This window comes from Crotalus tigris, unplaced genomic scaffold (assembly GCF_016545835.1).
Source record: "Crotalus tigris isolate CLP2741 ecotype Arizona unplaced genomic scaffold, ASM1654583v1 scf7180000021163.878790, whole genome shotgun sequence".
Taxonomy (NCBI): domain Eukaryota; kingdom Metazoa; phylum Chordata; class Lepidosauria; order Squamata; family Viperidae; genus Crotalus; species Crotalus tigris.
The window spans coordinates 653,255-674,374 of NW_024098375.1; the positions used below are offsets into that span (position 1 = coordinate 653,255).

The window sequence follows — 21,120 nt, forward strand, 5'->3', positions numbered from 1 at the left end:
TCCTTTTAAGAAACACCAATTTGTCACTTCTCCATGTCAGGCTTCTGCTATTGTAGACAAATGCAGACTTGAAGTTGAGGGGCATGTATGGAATCAAAGCAGTTCTCTGTATGTACAGTCGATATCTCTTTGATCTACAGCTTTCAAATTAGATTCCACCAAAGCTACATGCTTCCAAATATTTTCCATGACCATTATCATCTCATCAAACTTTTTTAAAAAGCTTTCAGCTAAAAGTTACATGTTGCCAGAAGATCTTTCCTCAGATTTCAGCCATTTCTTGTCTGTAATCTGAAACATTGTTTCTCTATGAAGCTTAACTAGAGAACAAAGGTGAAGCAGAAAGAAACAGGAAAGTTATTTTCTGGATATTTTGATCAAAGATTAAAAGAAAAGTTAAAAAGAAATAACCCAGGTATTTTGCAAATTAAAAGGATAACAAAAACCCTGTGGTGAGAATCCAATATTAATGTAAATCAAATAAAAACACTTCACCATCCACAAGCATGTCATGTTTCCATATGGAAAGTGAAAGTTATTTAGAACAACAGCATACATCGAAGGGGAAAAGAAAAAAAAAAGAACAGCTAAAGTCTAGCAGGGGATTGAAATAAATCAGCATTTAGCCAGCTGGTCTACTTTTACAGATTGAAAGCAAAGCAAAAATTCAAAAAGTGAAAATAAGACCCAGGCATGCTTAAGAAAATCCAAAATGCTGACAGGAAGATGGATGCCTGTGATTTTCTGACCACTCCCAAGGGGAACTGGAATCTTCAAGACTCCCTTTCCCAAATGTGTCCACGGCCATCTAAAAGTCATCTTGGATCATTTCTAAGTGCTCCCATTCAAATCCAAGGAGCACCACTGCCAGAAAACCAGCTTAGCCAGCAAAATCAGCACATCATGGGCAAGAGAAAAAAAATCTCCTTACTGTTCAGCAGACATCTTGGGGAGGAGCTCGGTCTGCAAGTCTTCATTTAGCTCTCTAAGATCCTTTTGTGCTTCCAACACAACCATGAAGTGAATGGCAACAACATTTATTTACAATTTTATGAGTTGCAGTTAGTGATTTTAAGGGTTAAAACAGATGCTCAAATGTAGAAGCTTAAGACACTCATTTCAACATTTAACTCCCTGAAAGAGTAGATTTTTACTAACAAACCTCAAAGTACTAAGGCCATCCTAAAAAAAATAGCAGCGGTTGAAAAATGGAGCCTTGCCATTTTTGATCTCATTAGTCATGTTCTTTGTAGTTATCAGAAAGGAAAAAAAATGAGACCTCTGGCTAGAAATATTCTCCATCCTAGATTCTAGAGAATCTCCAACTTTGATGAGATTTTTAAGAGGACTAAGGGCTATAGTAGATCAAAATCAGCAACAGTTTTGTTCTGCTCCTTCAGAAGAACATTCCCTGTGAAGATTTCTATGGAAGAGATGTATCTCTTCATGAAGTAGAAATAAAGTCTGACTCTAACTCATCTCATTATGCTTACTATACATTTTTTTTCTCCATTTTTTTTTTTTATGACAGGGGCCTCCTGGAGCAGCTGGTGCAGAAGGAAGACAAGGTGAAAAAGGAGCAAAGGTAAATGTTTTAAGTTACAAGAAGAACACATTTCTGCCCTGCCCGGGGTCACATTCATATGACTTCCATTGAAAATTTGGCTGTTCTTCTTAAGCCTTGGGCTAGGATATGTGAATCCCTATAAAACTTTACTTCTTCTGGTTGTACATGATCTTTATTCTTACTGTTTTATTATTTCTTGCTTTTAATGTTGTGAGCTTCCCAGTGTTTTGTCGAGCTGGGCAATCTCAAACCTGAACAAACAAACGAATGAATGAATCATAAATCAAGAGTAAAAGATGAATGATTGATTTGTCCAGAAGTGGTGAGGCTTTTATGACAAGATGAGGCACTGTAAATGCTATTAGGACAGTAAATGCTTCAGTTTCAGTTCCAAAATCCCAGGTGTTTTAAAGCATGTAGAAGAAGAAAGTAGCACCTGTCTCAGTTTTTAAAAGCAATAATGTCTTTTCTCAGAATCATGTGGCTGCGGAGAGCAGCCATACAATCTTAGGAAAAGGAGCTCATTAAGGAGCCGCAGATAATGTTCTCTCATGCACACCAAAACATCTTTTTGGAATCAGATCCTAAGAACTTTTCAGTCTTATCAGCAGCTATCAACTGAGACATTCATTATTCTACTAGGCTGTCTCTTGTTAATAGTCTGTTTATCCAAATGGTAACGTGTAACAGTTGTATTTATTGCAATCACCACTTCTTTTTTGCATTAAATTCTATGCATTCCTGTTGGCCAAAACTAATGAATATTATTTCAGTCCAAGTCTTTAGACATTTCAGAAGAAAAGGAAGGAGCATGGTCTAAACAAATGGAAATCTGTAGGAACGTCAGGATCTTAACACAAGAAAAAAGGTCACTGCAAATAGTTTAGGTTCATAATTTTCTTCTTTTGACCCATATACACAAATAAAATGAGTTTAAAGTAGACTAAGATGATGTCTACTTTTCTTATCTTTTGCGCAGGTAAAGGATTGGTTCTTGTACTGGTTGTGGAATTCTTATCAACTTACTTTTTCTTTATCTGTAAATAAATTGGTTCAACAGTATATGAATATTCACACTGAATATTATTTTATTTTATAGGGTGAGCCTGGATCAGAGGGTGCTCCGGGAAAAACTGGCCCAGTTGGTCCTCAAGGTCCTGCAGGAAAATCTGGCCCAGAAGGACTTAGGGGTATTCCTGGCCCTGTGGTGAGTGCATCGATCATAACTTTTTTCCTTTCTTGGTTCAGGTTTTCATAACGTGCTCTTCCAAATTAAGCTGAATTTATGTCTTTTTGCAGGGAGAACAAGGTTTACCTGGAGTTCCTGGTCAAGATGGCCCACCAGGTCCCATGGTAAGTATTTTGTTTGTGAAACTGCCTTAAAACATAGGCTGAATTTATTTTTCTGCTAGACTTCATCTTTTTGCTTGACATGGAACCGTATATATAAACCTTTAAAAGACTGTCAGATTGAAGTCATGCTACATCTTCGTTACTCTTTATATATCAGGGGTGTCAAACTGCCGACCTGCAGGCCGATTGCATCATAACAAAGGTCGTGCCCACTCCAGCTCTGGTAATGCAAAAAAAGTTGTGATATGTCACGACACATCACGTGATGTGATGAGTTTGATACCCGTGCTCTATATCAACACATGACAGAATAACATCACCATACTGCATTATAACTACCTGAAAAGCTTTGAACATATATAACAAGAATAGTGTTCATTTCTCTTTTAGCATCTGGTATGGCTTGTTATCAAAGCCCTAGTCAATATCTTTTAAGACTGATCATCGGCAATTTATTCTTGACTAGCAGAACTAGAAAGCAGAGGCATCAGAAAACCATCCATATTACTATAGAGTCATCTGTGCTCCTAGTTCTTCTTACACCTCCGATTTTAAACCAAATGTCAGTTTAGAATTACGAATTATATCTAACTTCAGAAGTAAATTTGCAAACCTTGTTTGACGAGGATAAGAAAAGCAACATTAATAATTAGACAGCTAGCCTTTTAACTCACTGATTCCTACCTGAAGTTCATATGTTGTTGTAGTTATTAACCTCAGATTATATCCAGTTTACTGCATTTGTAAACAGAATGCAAAGCCTTAGGTAAAGCAAGAATACTGAATGTGTCATAGTAAATATATGTGTAATCTTCATGAACTATACATTTGCCTGGAACATTTCCATCTACTGCTACCTAAAAGAAGAAAAGTTAAAAGTTAGTAGTTGGAATTACCTGTGCATTCCTAACACAGTTACTCCTAATGATATCCTATTAAGTTCTTCTGGGCTTCACGTGTAAGTGTGCAAAGGATTACAACCTGAGATATTTTATTCCCTGCCCTCCCATCTGCAGCCTTCTCATCACTGCGAGCAGCTGTTCAATGAATAATTAATAACATATTCCGATGCCTACTTACTCATAAGTGAGTCTTATCACTTGCATTAAATGAGATTTATGTTGCAGTCCGATGCTTGCTTCTTTCAGATTTAGTTGTAATAATTCAGTTCCAGCTTGATATAAGTCCCTAAATGGATACTTTATTCTGCTAAACATGTTTAGAATAGGTTGATATTACTCTGTACAGATAAAATAGTTGAAATCCTTTCTATACATTTAAAAATAACTGGTGTTGCATGACATGAAACATTAGCCTATAATTTTCACCTGTTATTTATAGGTTTCACGTACTATCTTCCATCTTCATCCTTCTCTTGTAATTGCCCTACCTATAACATTGACCTGGCTATTCTAAAATAAATGTGTGCATTTACCTTTTAACTATTGCAAAAGAAGTATTGTAACACATTTCCTTCATTCATCTCTAACCTGGGAGTGGATAATTTTTCAAAAATCTCATTCTCTCAGCTTGAAACTGAGGTAGGTCCCTATGCCAGCAATAAACATGGCATATATAACTCAATTGATTGAGTTATATACATGACTTACAGCTTTGTTTAGATCAGACAGAGAGAGAGAGAAAAAGTTGCACTAACTTTAAAAAAAACAACCATCGGATTTCCTCTAAATGTCATAGTTGCAGATGATATACTTTTCTATTGCTTTAATAATAAGGAAGCTCCCTGTTCTCAGACAAATAATTTTGAAAGACTTCAAATGAAAGAAAAGATGCTTAGGAGAAATGATCAACAATGAAATCAAAGCAATAGCACTTAGACTTATATACTCCTTCACAGTGCTTTACTGCCCTCTCTAAGCAATTTAGTGTCAGCATATGGTCCCCAACAATCTGGGTCTTCATTTTACCAACTTCGGAATGATGGAAGGCTGAGGTCAAACTTGAGCTGGTAAGGATCGAACTCCTGGCAGTGAGTTAGTGTGCAATACTGCATTCTAACCACTGCACCACCACAGGTTGTTAGTTGTAACCTTCTTATAGCTTTTTTTCCTGTAACGTGGAGCTCATTTGTGATGTTAAGCTCCCAGAGAAAAAGTGGATATCAGTCTGATATAATTAATACATTAATTAATAAAACTCACTTGCACCCAGATTGCGCTTCTGTGCAGTTTTACAGACGGAGGCCAATTGGCAAACAGGTTGAACTGAAATAAAATGACCTTCTTAAGCCTGCCCAATATCACAAAGACAACAATAAATGTCAGGTAAAGCAGGATAAAAACCACAGGCAACATTAGCCCGATGAATTACTCAGATAAATTTCTTGTAAGAGCATATTGTTAAAGGTCATCTTGTGCTTTGTAGCACACTGAATGACATTGGTCATTGAATGCTGTGAGATACGATTACATCTGAACATGCAAAATCTTTGATGAACTTGATTCACAAATTTCCACCATCTATAATAATAATAATAATAATAATAAACCCCCAGTGAGGCACTACCTTGACGTGGTTGTGGGGCTTGTGTACTCTGAGGAAGATGAGAGCTATGCCAGAGGTTCAACCATACTGGACAGGTCTCATCAGAGGAGTCAGACAAAGAGTGTCTCTCCCATAAAAATATGGTGAGACGTAAATTTCAGAATGCCATACCGGCTCGGACGTCGCCCGGGTTAACAAGGTCCGCGCTAGATATTGGAGTTCCTGGATATCTGGTGAAAAATGGGTTACAGGACTCAGGACTGTTGGCTGAGCAACCAGGGCCAGCAGCTGCAGAACTACTGGAAGAAAAGGTGTTTACCCGTCGCAGATACACAGTGATGGAAAACAAAGAAATAATGATCTGTTACTACAGATCAAGTCCAACAAGAAGAGGATATCTAAAACGAATGCACCAGTTCTGGAAAGAACAACATCCAGAATCAGAAATAACAGAACAGAGACTAGCAGATCAACGCCGATTTATAACACGAAATAAAGTATTTACAGAAACAGAATTGGACGAACTGCAAAGGTTTACCCAGGGCAAAGAAATCAAAGCCTTACAAGAAGTAATTCAGAATGTAGAGGCAAACCAGGGGGAGTTGGCAGTGAAAGAATCCAGTAGAGATATACAACTGTTCTCATTTGGAAACCAGGCACCTCTTCCTCAGGAAGAACAAAACCCTCTAACTAAAGAAATAAAAGAATTGAAACAAAGAATAATTGAGCATCTAAAACAGCACAAAAACAACAGAATAAGGCTACCTGCATTGAAGCTTGTTCCAAAGAAACAGCTAGCACAAGCATTAAAAGATGCAAATACTGCAATAGCAAGTATAAGCACCAATTCACTGCAAGAAACAAACCAACTAATGTACAGCACAGCTGCAGTTATAACAGAATACCTGGGATGTAAAATCAACAAAAAAGAAAAACAAACAAACAGTGCACCAGAAAAATGGAAGGTTAGACTAGAAAATAAGATCAGCAAGTTAAGATCACATGCAAGCAAGCTAGAACAGATGAAAGAAAAGAAGCTGAAGAACAAGAAGACCAAAGAATACCTAATCAAGAAATACCACTTAGAAACAAGGAAGATCAAGGAAGCACTGGAAATAATAAAGCAACAAATAACAGCTATAGCCAGGAAAATCAGTAGATATGAAGCTCGAATTGCAAACTATAGGCAGAACCTCCAATTTCAATCCAATCAGAAACGTTTCTACCAATCCATCAATGGAGAAACTGCAAGGAATCAGTCAGTACCTGACAAGGAAGAAACAGTGCAGTTCTGGAAGCAGATATGGGATAACCCAAAGAAATACAACAAGGATGCGGCTTGGTTAAAAGAGGTGGATGCAAATAAAACAGAAGTTGAAATGAAAGAACTAGTAATAACAACAAAAATGGTAGAAAAAAGAGCAAAGAAAATCAAAAATTGGTCAGCACCAGGTGAAGATGAACTGCATGGGTTTTGGTTGAAACATCTAACTGTTATACACCCACTCATTGCCAAGCAGTTCAACAATATACTACAAGGAGGAGAAATTGAAAAGTGGCTAACAACTGGGAAAACCTACCTAATAATGAAAAATCCAGCAAAAGGGGCAACACCAGGTAACTACAGGCCAATTACCTGCTTACCAACAACTTTCAAATTACTAACTGGTGTGGTAGCTGATGCAGTACAACAGCATCTAGTTGAAAACAATCTCTTTCCACCTGAGCAGAAAGGAAACCGCCCCAATAGCAGAGGAACAAAAGATCAACTCCTAATAGACAAAATGATCTTGGAAAACTGCAAGAGAAGGAAGACCAACCTGAATGTGGCATGGATTGACTACAAAAAGGCATTTGACTCTCTGCCACATGATTGGATAATCAAGTGCCTAGAAATAACAGGAGTCAGTAGAAACATCAGAAAATTTGTGCAAAGATCGATGGCACAATGGAAGACACAGTTGCAGATCAATGGTGAGAGACTGGGAGAGGTTAATATCAAGAGAGGAATATTTCAAGGAGATTCATTATCACCATTACTATTTGTTATTGCACTGTTTCCTCTGTCAACAATACTGAATAACTCAGGACATGGCTATCAAACATCAAAAACATCTGCTAGACTATCCCACCTCCTTTACATGGATGATCTGAAGCTGTATGGAAAAACATCATCTGAAATAGAATCGCTGCTCAACACTGTCCGTATATATAGCCAAGATATTGTAATGGAGTTTGGCTTGGACAAATGTGCCACACTTACTATCAAACAAGGAAAAATAGTGAAAACTGAAGGAATCAAGATGCCCCACGAAAATAACATTAAGAGTCTGGATGAGGAAGAGTACTACAAATACTTGGGTATCCTTCAAGCTGACAACATCAAGCACACTGAAGTCAAGAAAAAGATTAGAGGTGAATACATCAAGAGAGTGAAGAAGATCTTAAAGTCCAAACTCAATGGAGGAAATACCATAAAGGCAATCAACACCTGGGCAATCCCAGTCATTAGGTACACAGCTGGAATAGTGGACTGGACTCAAGCAGAACTAAAAGCAATGGATAGGCAGACCAGAAAAATAATGACAATGAATCATGCCCTTCATCCACGCAGTGACATTGATAGACTTTATCTACCAAGGCAAATAGGTGGGCGTGGAATGCTACAAGTACATCAGATGGTTGAAGAAGAAAAAATGGCTTTGGAAGAATATCTGAAGAACAATGATGAAGATGCACTGAAATTAGTATATCAGGAAGGCTTACTAACTACTGGAGAGACCAAACTGGCCTACAAGAAAGACCAAATGAAGAACAGAATAGAGGCATGGGAAGACAAAGCACTACATGGCCAATACATGAAAAAAATAGCTGGGAAAGCAGATAATAATAAAACCTGGCAATGGCTAAGAGCAGGAAAATTGAAGAAAGAGACCGAGGGACTAATTCTGGCTGCACAAGACCAAGCCTTAAGGACAAATGCATACAAAGTCAAAATTGAGAAGACAGCAACAGACAGTAAGTGCCGCCTATGCAAAGAAGCTGAAGAAACAGTGGACCACTTGGTAAGCTGTTGCAAGAAGATTGCACAGACTGATTACACAGCGGCATGACAAAGTAGCAACAATGGTGCATTGGAAGATCTGCAAAAAATATCATTTGCCTGTAAGCAAAAACTGGTGGGATCATAAAATAGAGAAAGTCATAGAAAATGATAAAATTAAACTGCTCTGGGACTTCAGAATTCAAACAGACAAGCACCTGCAACATAACACCCCAGACTTAACAATTGTCGATAAGAAAGACAAAAAAGTCTGGATAGTGGACGTGGCAGTGCCTGGAGATAGCAGAATAGAAGAGAAAGAACTGGAGAAGATAACAAAATACAAAGACCTACAAATAGAAATAGAAAGACTGTGGCAAAAGCAAGCAAGGGTAGTACCAATAGTAATAGGCTCCTTGGGTGCAATCCCAAAACAACTGGAGCACCACTTGAACACCATTGGCATTGACAAATTCGCTATTAGTCAATTGCAAAAGGCGGCCTTATTAGGAACTGCTTCCATCCTGCGACGATACCTGTAATACCATCAAACATCCACATCTGCCTATCCCAGGTCCTGGGTAAGGACTCGATAGGTAGACAAAATGCCAAATCCAGTCTGAACATCTGGCTGACTGTGCGATGATCTCCAATATAATAATAATAATAATAATAATAATAATAATAATAATAGAGTTGGAAAGGACCTTGGAGATCTTCTAGTCCAACCCCCTACTCAGGCAGGAAACCTACACCATTTCAGACAAATGGCTGCCCAGTCTCGTCTTAAAATCTTCCAGTGTTGGAGCATTAAGAACTTCTGGAGGCAGGTTGTTCCACTGATTAACTGTTCTCACTGTCAGGAAATTTCTCCTTAGTTCTAGGTTGCTTCTCTCTTTGGTTAGTTTCCATTTGTTGCTTCTTGTCCTGCCTTCAGGTGCTTTGGAGAATAGCTTGACTCCCTCTTCTTTGTGGCAACCCCTGAGATATTGGAACACTGCTATCATGTCACCCCTAGTCCTTCTCTTCATTAAACTAGACATACCCAATTCCAGCAATCGTTCTTTATATGTTTTAGCCTCCATTTCCCTAATCATCTTTGTTCCTCTTCTCTGTAATCTTTCTAGAGTCTCAACATCTTTTTTACATCGTGGTGACCAAAACTGGATGCAGTATTCCACGTGTGGCTTTATCAAGGCATTATAAAGTGGTATTAACACTTTGCATGATCTTGATTCTATCCCTCTGTTAATGCAGCCTAGTAGTGTGTTGGCTTTTTTGACTGCTGCAGCACACTGTTGGCTTATATTTAAGTGATTGTCCACTAGGACTCCAAGATCCCTTTCACAGTTACTCTATTGAGCAAGGTAACACCTATACTGTACCTGTGCATTTGGTTTTTCTTGCATAAATGTAGAACCTTATTTTCTTCACCACTGAATTTCATTTTTTTAGGTAGCACCCAATGTTCAAGTCTGTCAAGATCCTTCTGTATCTTAAGTCTATCTTAATGTTATTTTTCTTGATATCTTTAGGGTCCACCCGGCTTGCCAGGATTGAAAGGGGATCCAGGTTCGAAAGGCGAAAAGGTACATGGAAATATATCTTTAGTATACAGCTCATGCAATAACTATTCCATAAAAACATAATTATCACTTCACTGGATGCTATTCTTTCAGTTGTATTATTTGACAGCAAATCATATTTTTATATCTACTTATAGGGACATCCTGGATTGATTGGATTGATTGGACCTCCAGGAGAACAAGGAGAAAAGGGTGACAGAGGTCTACCTGGTACACAGGGATCTACGGGATCAAAAGGAGATTCAGTTAGTAAAAACTGCACACAGAGAAATTCTTTTCTTTACCTTTTAATTCTGTAACTGTTTAGGCTATGTACAAATTAGTAGCTTGTTGCACAGCCTTTAGCATTAGTAAATTGGTTATTTTACAATCATGTCCACTGTCATATAATTCTGGATTGGCTTCAGGCTTACTTTTGCTTGAATGGAAAAATTCCTCACTATTTCAGAGAGTCTGAGTTCTGCAGAGCAGATTTTCAGAAATTAAAGAGAGGGCCAAGGAGAAAAAAGTAATTGGAAAAAATGGACTTCTCTGTTCTTCAACAGGAATGCCCAATGAAGAGAGTTTTAGTAATAAAATTTCTGGATCAAGGAACAGACCTGCAAGATCCATCACAGCAGACTCTGCACCAACATAGGCACATTGTGATGGATAGCATCACATTTGCTGTGTTTTTCTTAAATTAACAACCTCCATGTAACTCTCTTTTGAAAATTGAATCTAAAAAAAGTTTGTAATCCATTTCAAATAACTTTTTCTGTCTCTAACACTTCTCAATCTATTTAAAATGTGCCAAAACTAATCTGGGCTATTTTGACCATTTGCAGATCTGTTTAGACATTTATTTATTTATCAAAATTCTATACCACCCATTTCACCTCTGTGATTCTGGGAAGTTTACAACAATGTAATAAAACCATATAAATACATAAATAGAAGTATAGCTTAAAAACAGAATTAAAAACAGGTCAAAACATATAAGTAAAAATAAATCAGGTTAAAATTCAAAAGCTAAGAAGTTAACAAGGCAGCCGGAGTGTCCTTGGGCCACCAGCCATCCCCAGGCTGCATCACACTTTTAGAGTCCCATGCTAATAAGCAAAATCAGGTCTTAACACTTTTCCAGAAAACCAGAAGAGTGGGACTCATCTTGCCTCTGGAGTTAAGATGTTCCACAGGGCGGGGAGCAGCAGCTGAGAAGGCCTTCCTCCTAGGTCCCACCAGTCAAAACTCGTTGACCAGCAGGATATTCAATTTTAGATATATCTATCTGGCCAATAGCAGAACATCATGAACTTCCAACCAATCAGTGCTTCCTTGTTAAGTTTTCAAGGCACAAAATTCATGTCCCATTCCATCCCTAAAAAGCCATAGTTTCCCTTAGAAAATACATCGCAAACACGTCCTACATATATTCTGTTCGTATAAATTATAATAAAATTGCAGAACCAGTTTGAGTTCCTTCCATATAAGCAAGTGTGAATTGGTAACAAATATTAGCAAATGCATTAAAAATCCTCAAATCCATCCTGGTCTTCATAGCAGCCAATTATTTTGTCTTACAAAATATTAATGCTGGCATACCAGAACTAGAAAATGAAGGGGAACAAGGAGCATGCATTTCTTCAAGCAAAAAAGCAATGGTGCTATGCTGACTTTAAAGCAGCATACCCTGGCTTGAAATAGCATTTCTCTGTCCTCAGATTAAAAAAAAAAATCATGGGTATGTCAAAATTATTACAGTTACAAGGTTCTCAATATAATATCATGTGGTAATGGGGACATATCGTGCCCGACTCCCTTAACCTCATGTTCATTTGGAAATCCACTCTGTGCTTCTCAAAACTGCAAAAAAAAAAAAAAAAAAGAGAGAGAGAGAGAGAGAGAGCTATTTTGTTTTAAAACAAATGCTTACCTATTTAAAAAAAACTTCCTTTAGAAACATCTACAAAGAATGACATCATGGAAATTTTCATTTAAAAACTGAGGAAGATCAATCAATAAAAAGCAAACCGTAAAATGGACTAGAGTTTTACTGATCTGAATATCCATACATCAGGCTCATGGCCTTTGATGAGAAAAAGTACTATATGTATTAAGCCATAAACAGGATGGTCTGCATCTTTTGATAGAGCAATGGTTTATGAGCAAAACAAAAACTAGCTATAGGAACTTGGGGTGTGATTGCAGCCAAAAGAGAGACTGAAAGACAGGAGAAAACTTCAGGGACCACAACAGGCCCTCACAGCAGAGGAAATGTTCTCCTAAGAAACTGGCAGAATCAATTGGAGACATTATATAACACAGAAGGTGTCATTTCAGGCCACTTCACCCGTGTACATTAGTATGTTCTATATTGCTTACATGTAGACTTTTGAGACAGGATAAGAAAACAACCATTTCTATAATGGAGCATCCTTGTGGTAGGACAAGGAGACAATGTGAATCTGGCTTGGGTCTTTCCAGTTCTCAAAGATATTTTAAAAATGTATTTATGAATGTTCATTTATTCTAATTTATCATAAAATACTATAGAAAAATGGAAAAGTTACAAAAGCAAATAAAGAAAACACCAACAAAGCGAAAAAGAAAAATATTTCCCAGATGCAAAATCAATACAGAGATGGCTAATCCAGTGTATACAGTGTTTGGAGATGTACTTTCAGTGAAATTAAAACATTAATAATTCCAGAAATCCCAAAGCACTTCAGCTAGTGTTAGCTTCATTCCAGTAAGTGATACATGGCTGAAAATATTCTGGTAATTGAGAGCCGATTTTAATTTTACTGAAATTTGCTTAAGACTATTCATTGCATTCCAGATCTAAATGTAATCTTTTTCTTTATTTTTCCAGTTATTTGTCCTACTCGCTCTAGCAATATAATTCCATTGACTTTCCATTAGTGTTATACACCAATGTGCCCCTTGAGACCATAATTAGATTTATGGATTAAAATGAAATCTCTTTCTATATCATCTTTATAATAATTACATAAGAATATTAGTTTTTTAATCCACCTATGAATAAAGTCTGTGCACTCGGGCTGGTGGCTTCAGAGGTTTCCTTTCCTTTTAAACTTTACTGAGCAGTAGTAAAATGGAAGTAATCAGAGTAAGATCTCTTCACTTTTCTACATCAACATCAATATAAATCCAGAACTGAACATCTGTTCCTCAATTTCAGGCAAGTTTTTTTTCCCCTAGTTTTTTTTCTATATCATTCTCAGGGTGCTTTTGAAGTTCGTTTCATGGTGTTTTGGTATAAATTATTGTGAGGTGATGAGGTTTGGAATTAGGTGTTCTATTACACATTTCTCTATTACTTTGATATCTCCCTGACTGCTGCTGCTTGCTCATCTGAAAAAAGCACCCAGGAGGAGTTTCTCCACATTTCTGCATTTAATTGACACATGGAGAGACAAGGGAGACTGCAGACTGCCAGAGGTAGAATTTCATTTGTAGGACAGGACACTTACTCTCCTTCCGTACCTTGTATCTAAGGAAGGGTTGGGCAACTGTGGTCCTTTTATGATGTGTGGACTTCAACTCCCAGAATTCCTGAGCCAATCATGCTCAGTTCACAAGTCATAAAGGGGCCATAGTTCCCCACCTCTGATTATGGGACTTCCACTAAAATGTTCTTTGCTTTTGGATGAAAAAGAGTTAAAAGCATTTACAGGTTGTCCTCAACTTATGACCACAATTGAGCCCAAAATTTCCTTTGCTAAACAAGGCAGTTGCTAAATGACTTTTGCCCCATTTCACAAACTTTTTGCCACAGTTGTTAAGTGAATCATGCGATCATTAAGCGAATCTGTCTTCCCCTATTGACTTTGGTTGTCGGAAGCCCATTGGGAAGATTACAAATGGTGGTCAGACGACCCCGGGACAGTGCAACTGTCATAAATACATGCCAGTTGCCAAGCGCCCACATTTTGATCATGTGACCCTGGGGATGTCACAATAGTCATAAGTGTGAAAATCGGTTATAAGTCACTTTTTTTTCAATGAGTCGTAACTTCAAACAGTCACTAAACAAATGGTTGTAAGTCACTGACGACCTGTGTATGCCTTTCCAATTAAAAGACAATACAATGTTTCCTAACCTTGGCAACTTTAAGGTGGGTGGACTTCAACTCCCAGAAATCCCCAGCCAGCAATGCTGTTTTTAATGTAATAAGCTAGCAGTGATTTTACACATACTCTTTTTCTAGGGAATTCCTGGACCAGCTGGCCCACTTGGTCCTCCAGGCCCTCCTGGTTTACCTGTAAGTAACTATACCCAGTTTACCTTGTTTTAGCTCATTATATAGACACCTTTACAAATACAATTTTGTGTAACTGTGTCTTACTTTTTCTATAGGGTCCTCAAGGCCCCAAAGGTTCTAAAGGTTCAACGGTAAGTTCCTCCACACAGATTCTCCCACCTCCCCCTTTGCCTCCCCTCCCGTCAGCCTTGGTGTGGCCCACTATTCTTTTTCAATTTATGAGGTTTATTAAAATTATATCATTCTACCCCCTTCTTAGGGTCCTGGTGGCCAGAAAGGCGATGGTGGTTTACCTGGACCTCCTGGGCCTCCTGTAAGTAAGACTCCTTTTGATTTGATCGAAACTGAGTATACTATTATAGATGTTGACTGCAAAGCATAGCCTTTAAATATGAGATAAACATCTGAATTTAATAGCGTGTGGTTGTCCCCTGATAATCTTCAAGGAAGGCTAAAGCAGGGACTTTTTAAAGAAAGCCAACAATACCATGGATATTTTTAGTTATGTACAATAATATCAGGCCAGATTAAGGCCAACTGATATCCTATGCACAGCCCAGCAATGGTGCTATGTTACAGGTTATTAACTATAGTGTACAACAAATACTTCAATGCAACCTCTGCGGGTGCTTTATTGTTAGGACATCTTTTTTGTTATGTTCAGTTCTTGATGAAACAGCCAAATACCCTTACGCTTATTAACAGTGATATTTTAAACCATAATTAAGATGGATAATATTTATTTCACTGTATTCTCAGTGGCTTAACCTACTTAAGCATTAGAGTGTTTATCATTTTTAATCAATACTCTATAAATATCACTGTATCTGAATAATATAATGCATTATGTAAGTTTTACAACACTTTAAAAAAAACCCACTGGTGACTCACAATGGAAGCAAAATTCTCCTACCATAAGACAAAAAAAAAAGTGCTATTTGATGACACTTTCAAATCAAACTTTAAAACTTTGGTCAAAGTAAAGGTTTGCTTTTGACAATGCAAATTAAAATGAAACACATCAGACTAGGATAATTACCCTCCCCCCCAAAAAAAAGACTAAAGTTGAGTGTAGTAGTGAAAGCGTTAAGGGCATGATAAATATGGGGGAAAAATTGTGATGCTCTCTTCCCTCGTTGCTCTAAACATGTGCTTATTTTGCTTAATGGTTAATCCATGGCTGAATAATATACAGATCGGTGCCTGTGCTCTGGTTCTGTAGGAATCCAGGGGCAAAACTTACATTGGTAGGCAGCCCCTGACCATTTGGGAGATACTAGAAGAATGCACCAAAAATGTTGAGAGTAGTTAGCTTTCTACCTGCGTGAGTAGTTAAGAATGTTTTCTTTTGTCCCAGAACGGAGAAAAGATGCAACTTAATAATTAAATAATAAACCAAGAGATTGACATGGATAATTTTCCTTTATTAGATTTACAAAAGAAGCTTGTTTAAGTTTTATATAAATATGTATAGTCTTTTTTATTCTTTCATTTTCCTTTTTTCTTTTCTGCACTTTCTACTCTTTCTATTCCATAATTCTTTTATTTGTATTAATATTTATTATTGCAATTATAATCTTTCAGTAAATTACATTAAAAAAATGAAAATTTTGCCAGTAAAATTTCACCAGGAGTCCCAGAATGATTCAGAGAACGATTCCTGCCTGTTTTGTCCACTCTAAAAACAAAGAATTAGTTTTTGGTTTGGTGGAACCAATAAAAATAGCTTTGTTTTCTTGGCTCATTTGGATTATATACCATAATTAAAAGGTTCATCTCATTTCCATATTTCTTTCTCTTAGCTGGACTAAGCCTTTAATAGCCAGAGAATGTAGCTAATTTGTATATCCCCATATTTCCTAGTTGTTAAAAGTTGAACATAGGCCAAAGGTTGGCCAAAGTTGGTGCCTTCCTTTTATAATTTGTAGTACTTGTTATAGGAGCAAATCTCAAAAGGGGAAAACTATTTTCTGCTGAAAAGATTGGAGCAAGAGGACTGTCCATGATAGAAATGTTTCTTTCTCTTTCATGTTAATACATAATATCAAGAAAATATGGGAAGCTGTTACCTGGTCACCCCAAACCTGGTCACCCCATATCAGAGTCTAGGCACATGCATGTGGACAACTAAAAGGAGAAAGCAACAACATTTTAAATTAATATACTCAGCCTTCTTTATTTTTTTTCAAAATTGAAATACATTATTAGTTGTGACTCTTCTGCCTTCCTGGTAAACACCTGGTTGTGGTTCTTATAAACTGTATGACATTTCTATTTGAACAAACCAGTGGTGGGATTCAAATATGTGAACAACTGGTTCTCTGTGTGGATGCTGCTTCTGGAAGTCCATTCTGGGCCTGCCTGGGCAACAAAAAATTAGCTACTGTTTCTGCCGAAGTGGTGCGAACCGGCTGAATCCCACTACTGGAACAAACATTTATTTGCATAATGCTTATCTATTTTATAATAAATTCATGATGTAATAATTTTCTTTTTCATTAAGGTTTCATTTTCCCTTCTGGGAGAACCTCTAAGCTTTGGTCAAGTATTGTGGTTATTTGTATTATTTGTATATTTGTATTTTTTTTAAAATGGAATGAAAAGCTATTGGCTCTGTGTTCCCAGGGACCTCCAGGTGAGGTTATTCAACCGTTGCCAATGCAGGCCTCCAAAAAGTCCAAGAGATCCATAGATGCCAAGCTATCTATTGCAGAAGATTACACTGATGGAATGGAAGAGATCTTTGGCTCGTTGAGTTCTCTGAAACAGGATATTGAACACATGAAATACCCAATAGGCACTCAGAACAACCCAGCTCGAACCTGCAAGGATCTGCAGCTCTGTCACCCAGATTTTCCAGATGGTAGGTTAATATTGCCTTATAAAAGCAAAATTTTCCAAAATCTTCATTTGCTAACACCATTCTAGTTACATTGGTTTGGATGTACACTACCAGTTCTCCAAGGTCCATATCACATGTCCATTGTCCTATTTTAAGAAGTTAATTTGGAGATAACTTTGGAGCTACAGCAAACTGAGTGACTTTAATTATGTGCCTTAAGGTTTGGTATACGTTGCTAAATACGTTCAGAGGATCAAAATGTTTGTAGTTACCTGAAACACGCACACATTTTTTTGCTTTAAAAATACAAAATACTGCTTTAGATTTATACAGAAATGCATCAGTAATATTTCTGGCACACAATTGCAGTAAATTAAGTGTTTCGCTATTTCACAATTTTTTTGCTTTCACATTTTTCCTTATTACACACAAAAATGCTCCACTCATTAAATCATTGTTCCTCTATAAAATAGAATGAAACACCATGCTCTTTGTGCACCACACATATTAATTCTGCATCTGGACTTAAAACTGTAACAGGAATGCTTCAGTTAGCCCTACCAAACTGACTAGACTAAGAACTCCATTCCACAGGAAGGCTAAAACTACTTTTATTGAGATTAGCTATACTTATAACAGAATCTTGCAAGTCCAGTTGTGCTGTGCCTCCACATCCTTCTTATAATTCAGTGAATTAGGGAGGCATCTGTTTGAACTACTTTTGAATATTATCTGGACATTCCGGATTGAAAAAAAAAAATATGTTGCAAACTGTTTTGCTTAGGTAACAGATCCTGCATATTTCCCATCAAAGTCATCTTTCTTACTCTCTTCCTCCCTCAATTCTTTTCTAACCAATATAGCAGTTGAATCAAACAGAAGGTTGTTAATTCCTTCTTTCTACAAAGCTGGGAATTATTGCTTATGAGGAGTTTATTTTTTATTAGGATATCAAGCCTTCTGGATGAGTACTGGAGATTGTCTCCCTCCCAAAAGTTCCTGTTGTAGAAGCAATTTTCCACCTCCTGACATTTTTTTGTGTCTATTATGTTTGAGTGTGGTACACCAAGTGTGGTACATTAAATTATATATTTATTGTCCAAGATTCACAAAAGAAGCTCAAAGGAATTGATCTTTGCCTTTTTGATATCTGATGGCTGTCATATCTTCAAATACATGCCAGGAAATTTTGTCCTCAGGGATGGCAAATCATCTCACTAATTCTTTGAAGAAAAAGAGAAATGAGAGCTCAGCAAACAAGGTTACTGGGTTTTTAAATCAAGTTCAGACTTCACCAATTGGATTTAGCACCAGTGATAACTATTTCTTCTGCTGAATTTGCTGGACACCAAATTTCATTGGCATGCCAAGAAAAGTGAAGATTAGGCAGTTACAAAATCACCACATGAAGGAGAGATAATAGGGTACATCCCAGTAACTATTTTGAGTCAATAATGGGTATGTTGACATCATTTGTGCTGCCCCTTCCCATGACAGAGCTTTACTGGGCCTCAGGAGAGATGATGAGCAATGTTGTTTCCCATAGTATCCTCCTTGTGAGATATCATCAATTGGAGCAACTTTTCACAATCTTGGAATTAGTTATCTCATTAGTACCCCTGGCAGGGCTACATCCCATCACAAAGATTCGTATACAGCCTGTCTCAGGACAGAGAATAACAAGAGGTGTATGATCAGTTTTTACTTGAAAAGCACTTCCAGCCTGCTGCCTGGAACATCACACACACACACACACACACACACACACACACAAATCTTGATCTATATGGCTTCCACTTGGAATTAACATGAAAGTCTTTGAAAAGCTGGCTTGGCTCCCAGGGATTGGGATTGGGATTAAGATAATGGCTGAATTCTGTTGATTTTCTTTTTCTAATGACTTGGATTTGTTTTCTATGGATGTACACATTTCTTTTCCTTTTTGTTTTATGGTGCTTATTTTTTAAAATGTAAGCCACCAACCACTGTTTGGGAATTGAACAGGTTCTAAATCCAGATGGATGGATGGATGGATGGATAGGTAGGTAGATAGATAGATAGATAGATAGATAGATAGATAGATAGATAGATAGATAGATAGATAGATAGATAGATAGATAGATAGATAGGCACTGTCCTCTTGGGCACACTATTATTAGGTTCTAAACTAGAGATAATGCTTTTGAATTACGCCACAGAAATGGATGTGAGCTACTGTGTATCAATAGCCCTGTTCTTTTCCTTCCTTCCTTCTTCTCTCCCTCCCTCTCTCCCTGGAACCAAATGAGGATCCTTGTAAGCTTTCTCCGGCTTCTAAGCCATTTACTTCTAAAAAAAATAAATTATACAAGTTTTAGCAGGTGTGATACAGTTCTGTTTCAGTTCCCATTGAGAATTAACTGAGAATAATGAAAATAGTCTAAACAAATAGTCTAAACAAATATAACACACAGCTTAATATGATATCAGTTCATAAAGAGGATTTCAAAGTGGTTGTCATGGTTCTTTGTGGAAGCTTCTCCTCCAGCCTGCCAGCCCACAAGCCTATTTATATATCTGCATTTCTAGGATGGTTTAAAAAAAAAAAAAATCAGGGAGGGATGTTGAGTACTGGTTTTGTTGTTGTTGTTGTTTTCTTGTCTAATGTTCTGCCCATCCAAACAGCAGACAAATACTGCCAAGCACATACCTAACTGTATCTTTCCTGTGTTAACATCATTCTTGTTTTCAAAAGCAAACAGTGACTTCTTTTTATGGACAGATCCAATCTCCAAAAAAGGCTTACCAGAAGCCTGGTAATCAACAGTGTGACATATTGGAACCTCAGTTCTTCTTTGAGGAGGAGGAGAAAATGAACATGGGTACAAGACACCCGTATGCTAGGTTGTCTTAAAACAGGAAGGAAAATTTATGCACAGACTTTGTTTTAATACAATATACTATCTGCCCTGTCGAGCTTGTTTTCAGTTCCTTTTGTTGCCGAAATCACCATATGTATCACTCCCATCCGTAGGGGCACATCAAGCTGTGCTTTCTGCCTTTTATGGACAGGATAACAAATGTTGACTTTCACACCCCTCCTAAAACAAGCCAGACCTGGTGAGGCAGCAATCTTTTGAGACAGGCTAGAGATGCCTGTTATATAAACATCTGAGCCACACAGGACCACCAAACAAACTGGCAAATATCCATGATCTGAAAACAGCAGAAGGTAAAAGCTCAGGGTTTAAACTGTGAGACATAAGACAAGTTTCATTCTTGTCTTATCACAAATCTAATGCGTTTTGCATCTTTGGTTCATTCGGATTATAGACCAAAATTAAATGGTTTAATCTCACTTCTATATTTCTTTCTCTTAGCAAGAGAAAACCTTGGCTAGCCAGAGAATGTAGCTAGTTTGTGTATCTCCATACTTCCTAGCCAGTGGTGGGATTCAAATATGTGAACAACTGGTTCTCTCTGTGGATACCACTTCCGGGAGTCCGTTCTGGGCAACAAAAAATTAGCTACCGGTTCTGCTGAAGTGGTACGAACCGGCTGAATCCTAGCTATTAAATAACTATTAACCACTGTTCCTAGCTATTAAATAACTTGTTGGGTATGCAAAAAGAGACAAGAACTTTCCCCAAATGGCACTGACATGCTGTTCATCTTCAAATCATAGTGATGTTTATTGTTATGGTATTTTTCAAGGAAATAATTTCCCTTTTATCTCTAGTGTACGTTGTGGTCAAGCTTAACAATATATGGACATACATTTCTATGGAGAGCTTTTTAGTTTCTTAACTGTCTTATTTATTGTATTCCTTTAGTTGCACAGGTATTTCTAATCAGACCCTTGATAATGGTTGCTCCGTTTGAGAACTGCTTTCAGTATTTTCCTTTCTGTGCTGGCTTTTAGCCTAGACATAAAGCAAAGAAGAGGGTGGTTGGGAATATCCTTGAGCCTTTTGGAA

The 21,120-nt window shown here is 37.4% G+C and overlaps 1 protein-coding gene across 1 annotated transcript in view; it reads left to right on the forward strand.

The window, feature by feature from the left end:
• COL11A1 (collagen type XI alpha 1 chain) overlaps positions 1–21,120 on the forward strand; it is a 263,838-nt gene that overhangs the window by 226,199 nt on the left and 16,519 nt on the right. The window contains exons 55-63 of the mRNA XM_039369563.1: positions 1,532–1,585; positions 2,667–2,774; positions 2,867–2,920; positions 10,004–10,057; positions 10,192–10,299; positions 14,269–14,322; positions 14,418–14,453; positions 14,582–14,635; positions 16,948–17,185. Of these exons, the coding sequence (XP_039225497.1) occupies positions 1,532–1,585; positions 2,667–2,774; positions 2,867–2,920; positions 10,004–10,057; positions 10,192–10,299; positions 14,269–14,322; positions 14,418–14,453; positions 14,582–14,635; positions 16,948–17,185 (760 nt within the window). The remainder of the gene's footprint in view (positions 1–1,531; positions 1,586–2,666; positions 2,775–2,866; positions 2,921–10,003; positions 10,058–10,191; positions 10,300–14,268; positions 14,323–14,417; positions 14,454–14,581; positions 14,636–16,947; positions 17,186–21,120) is intronic.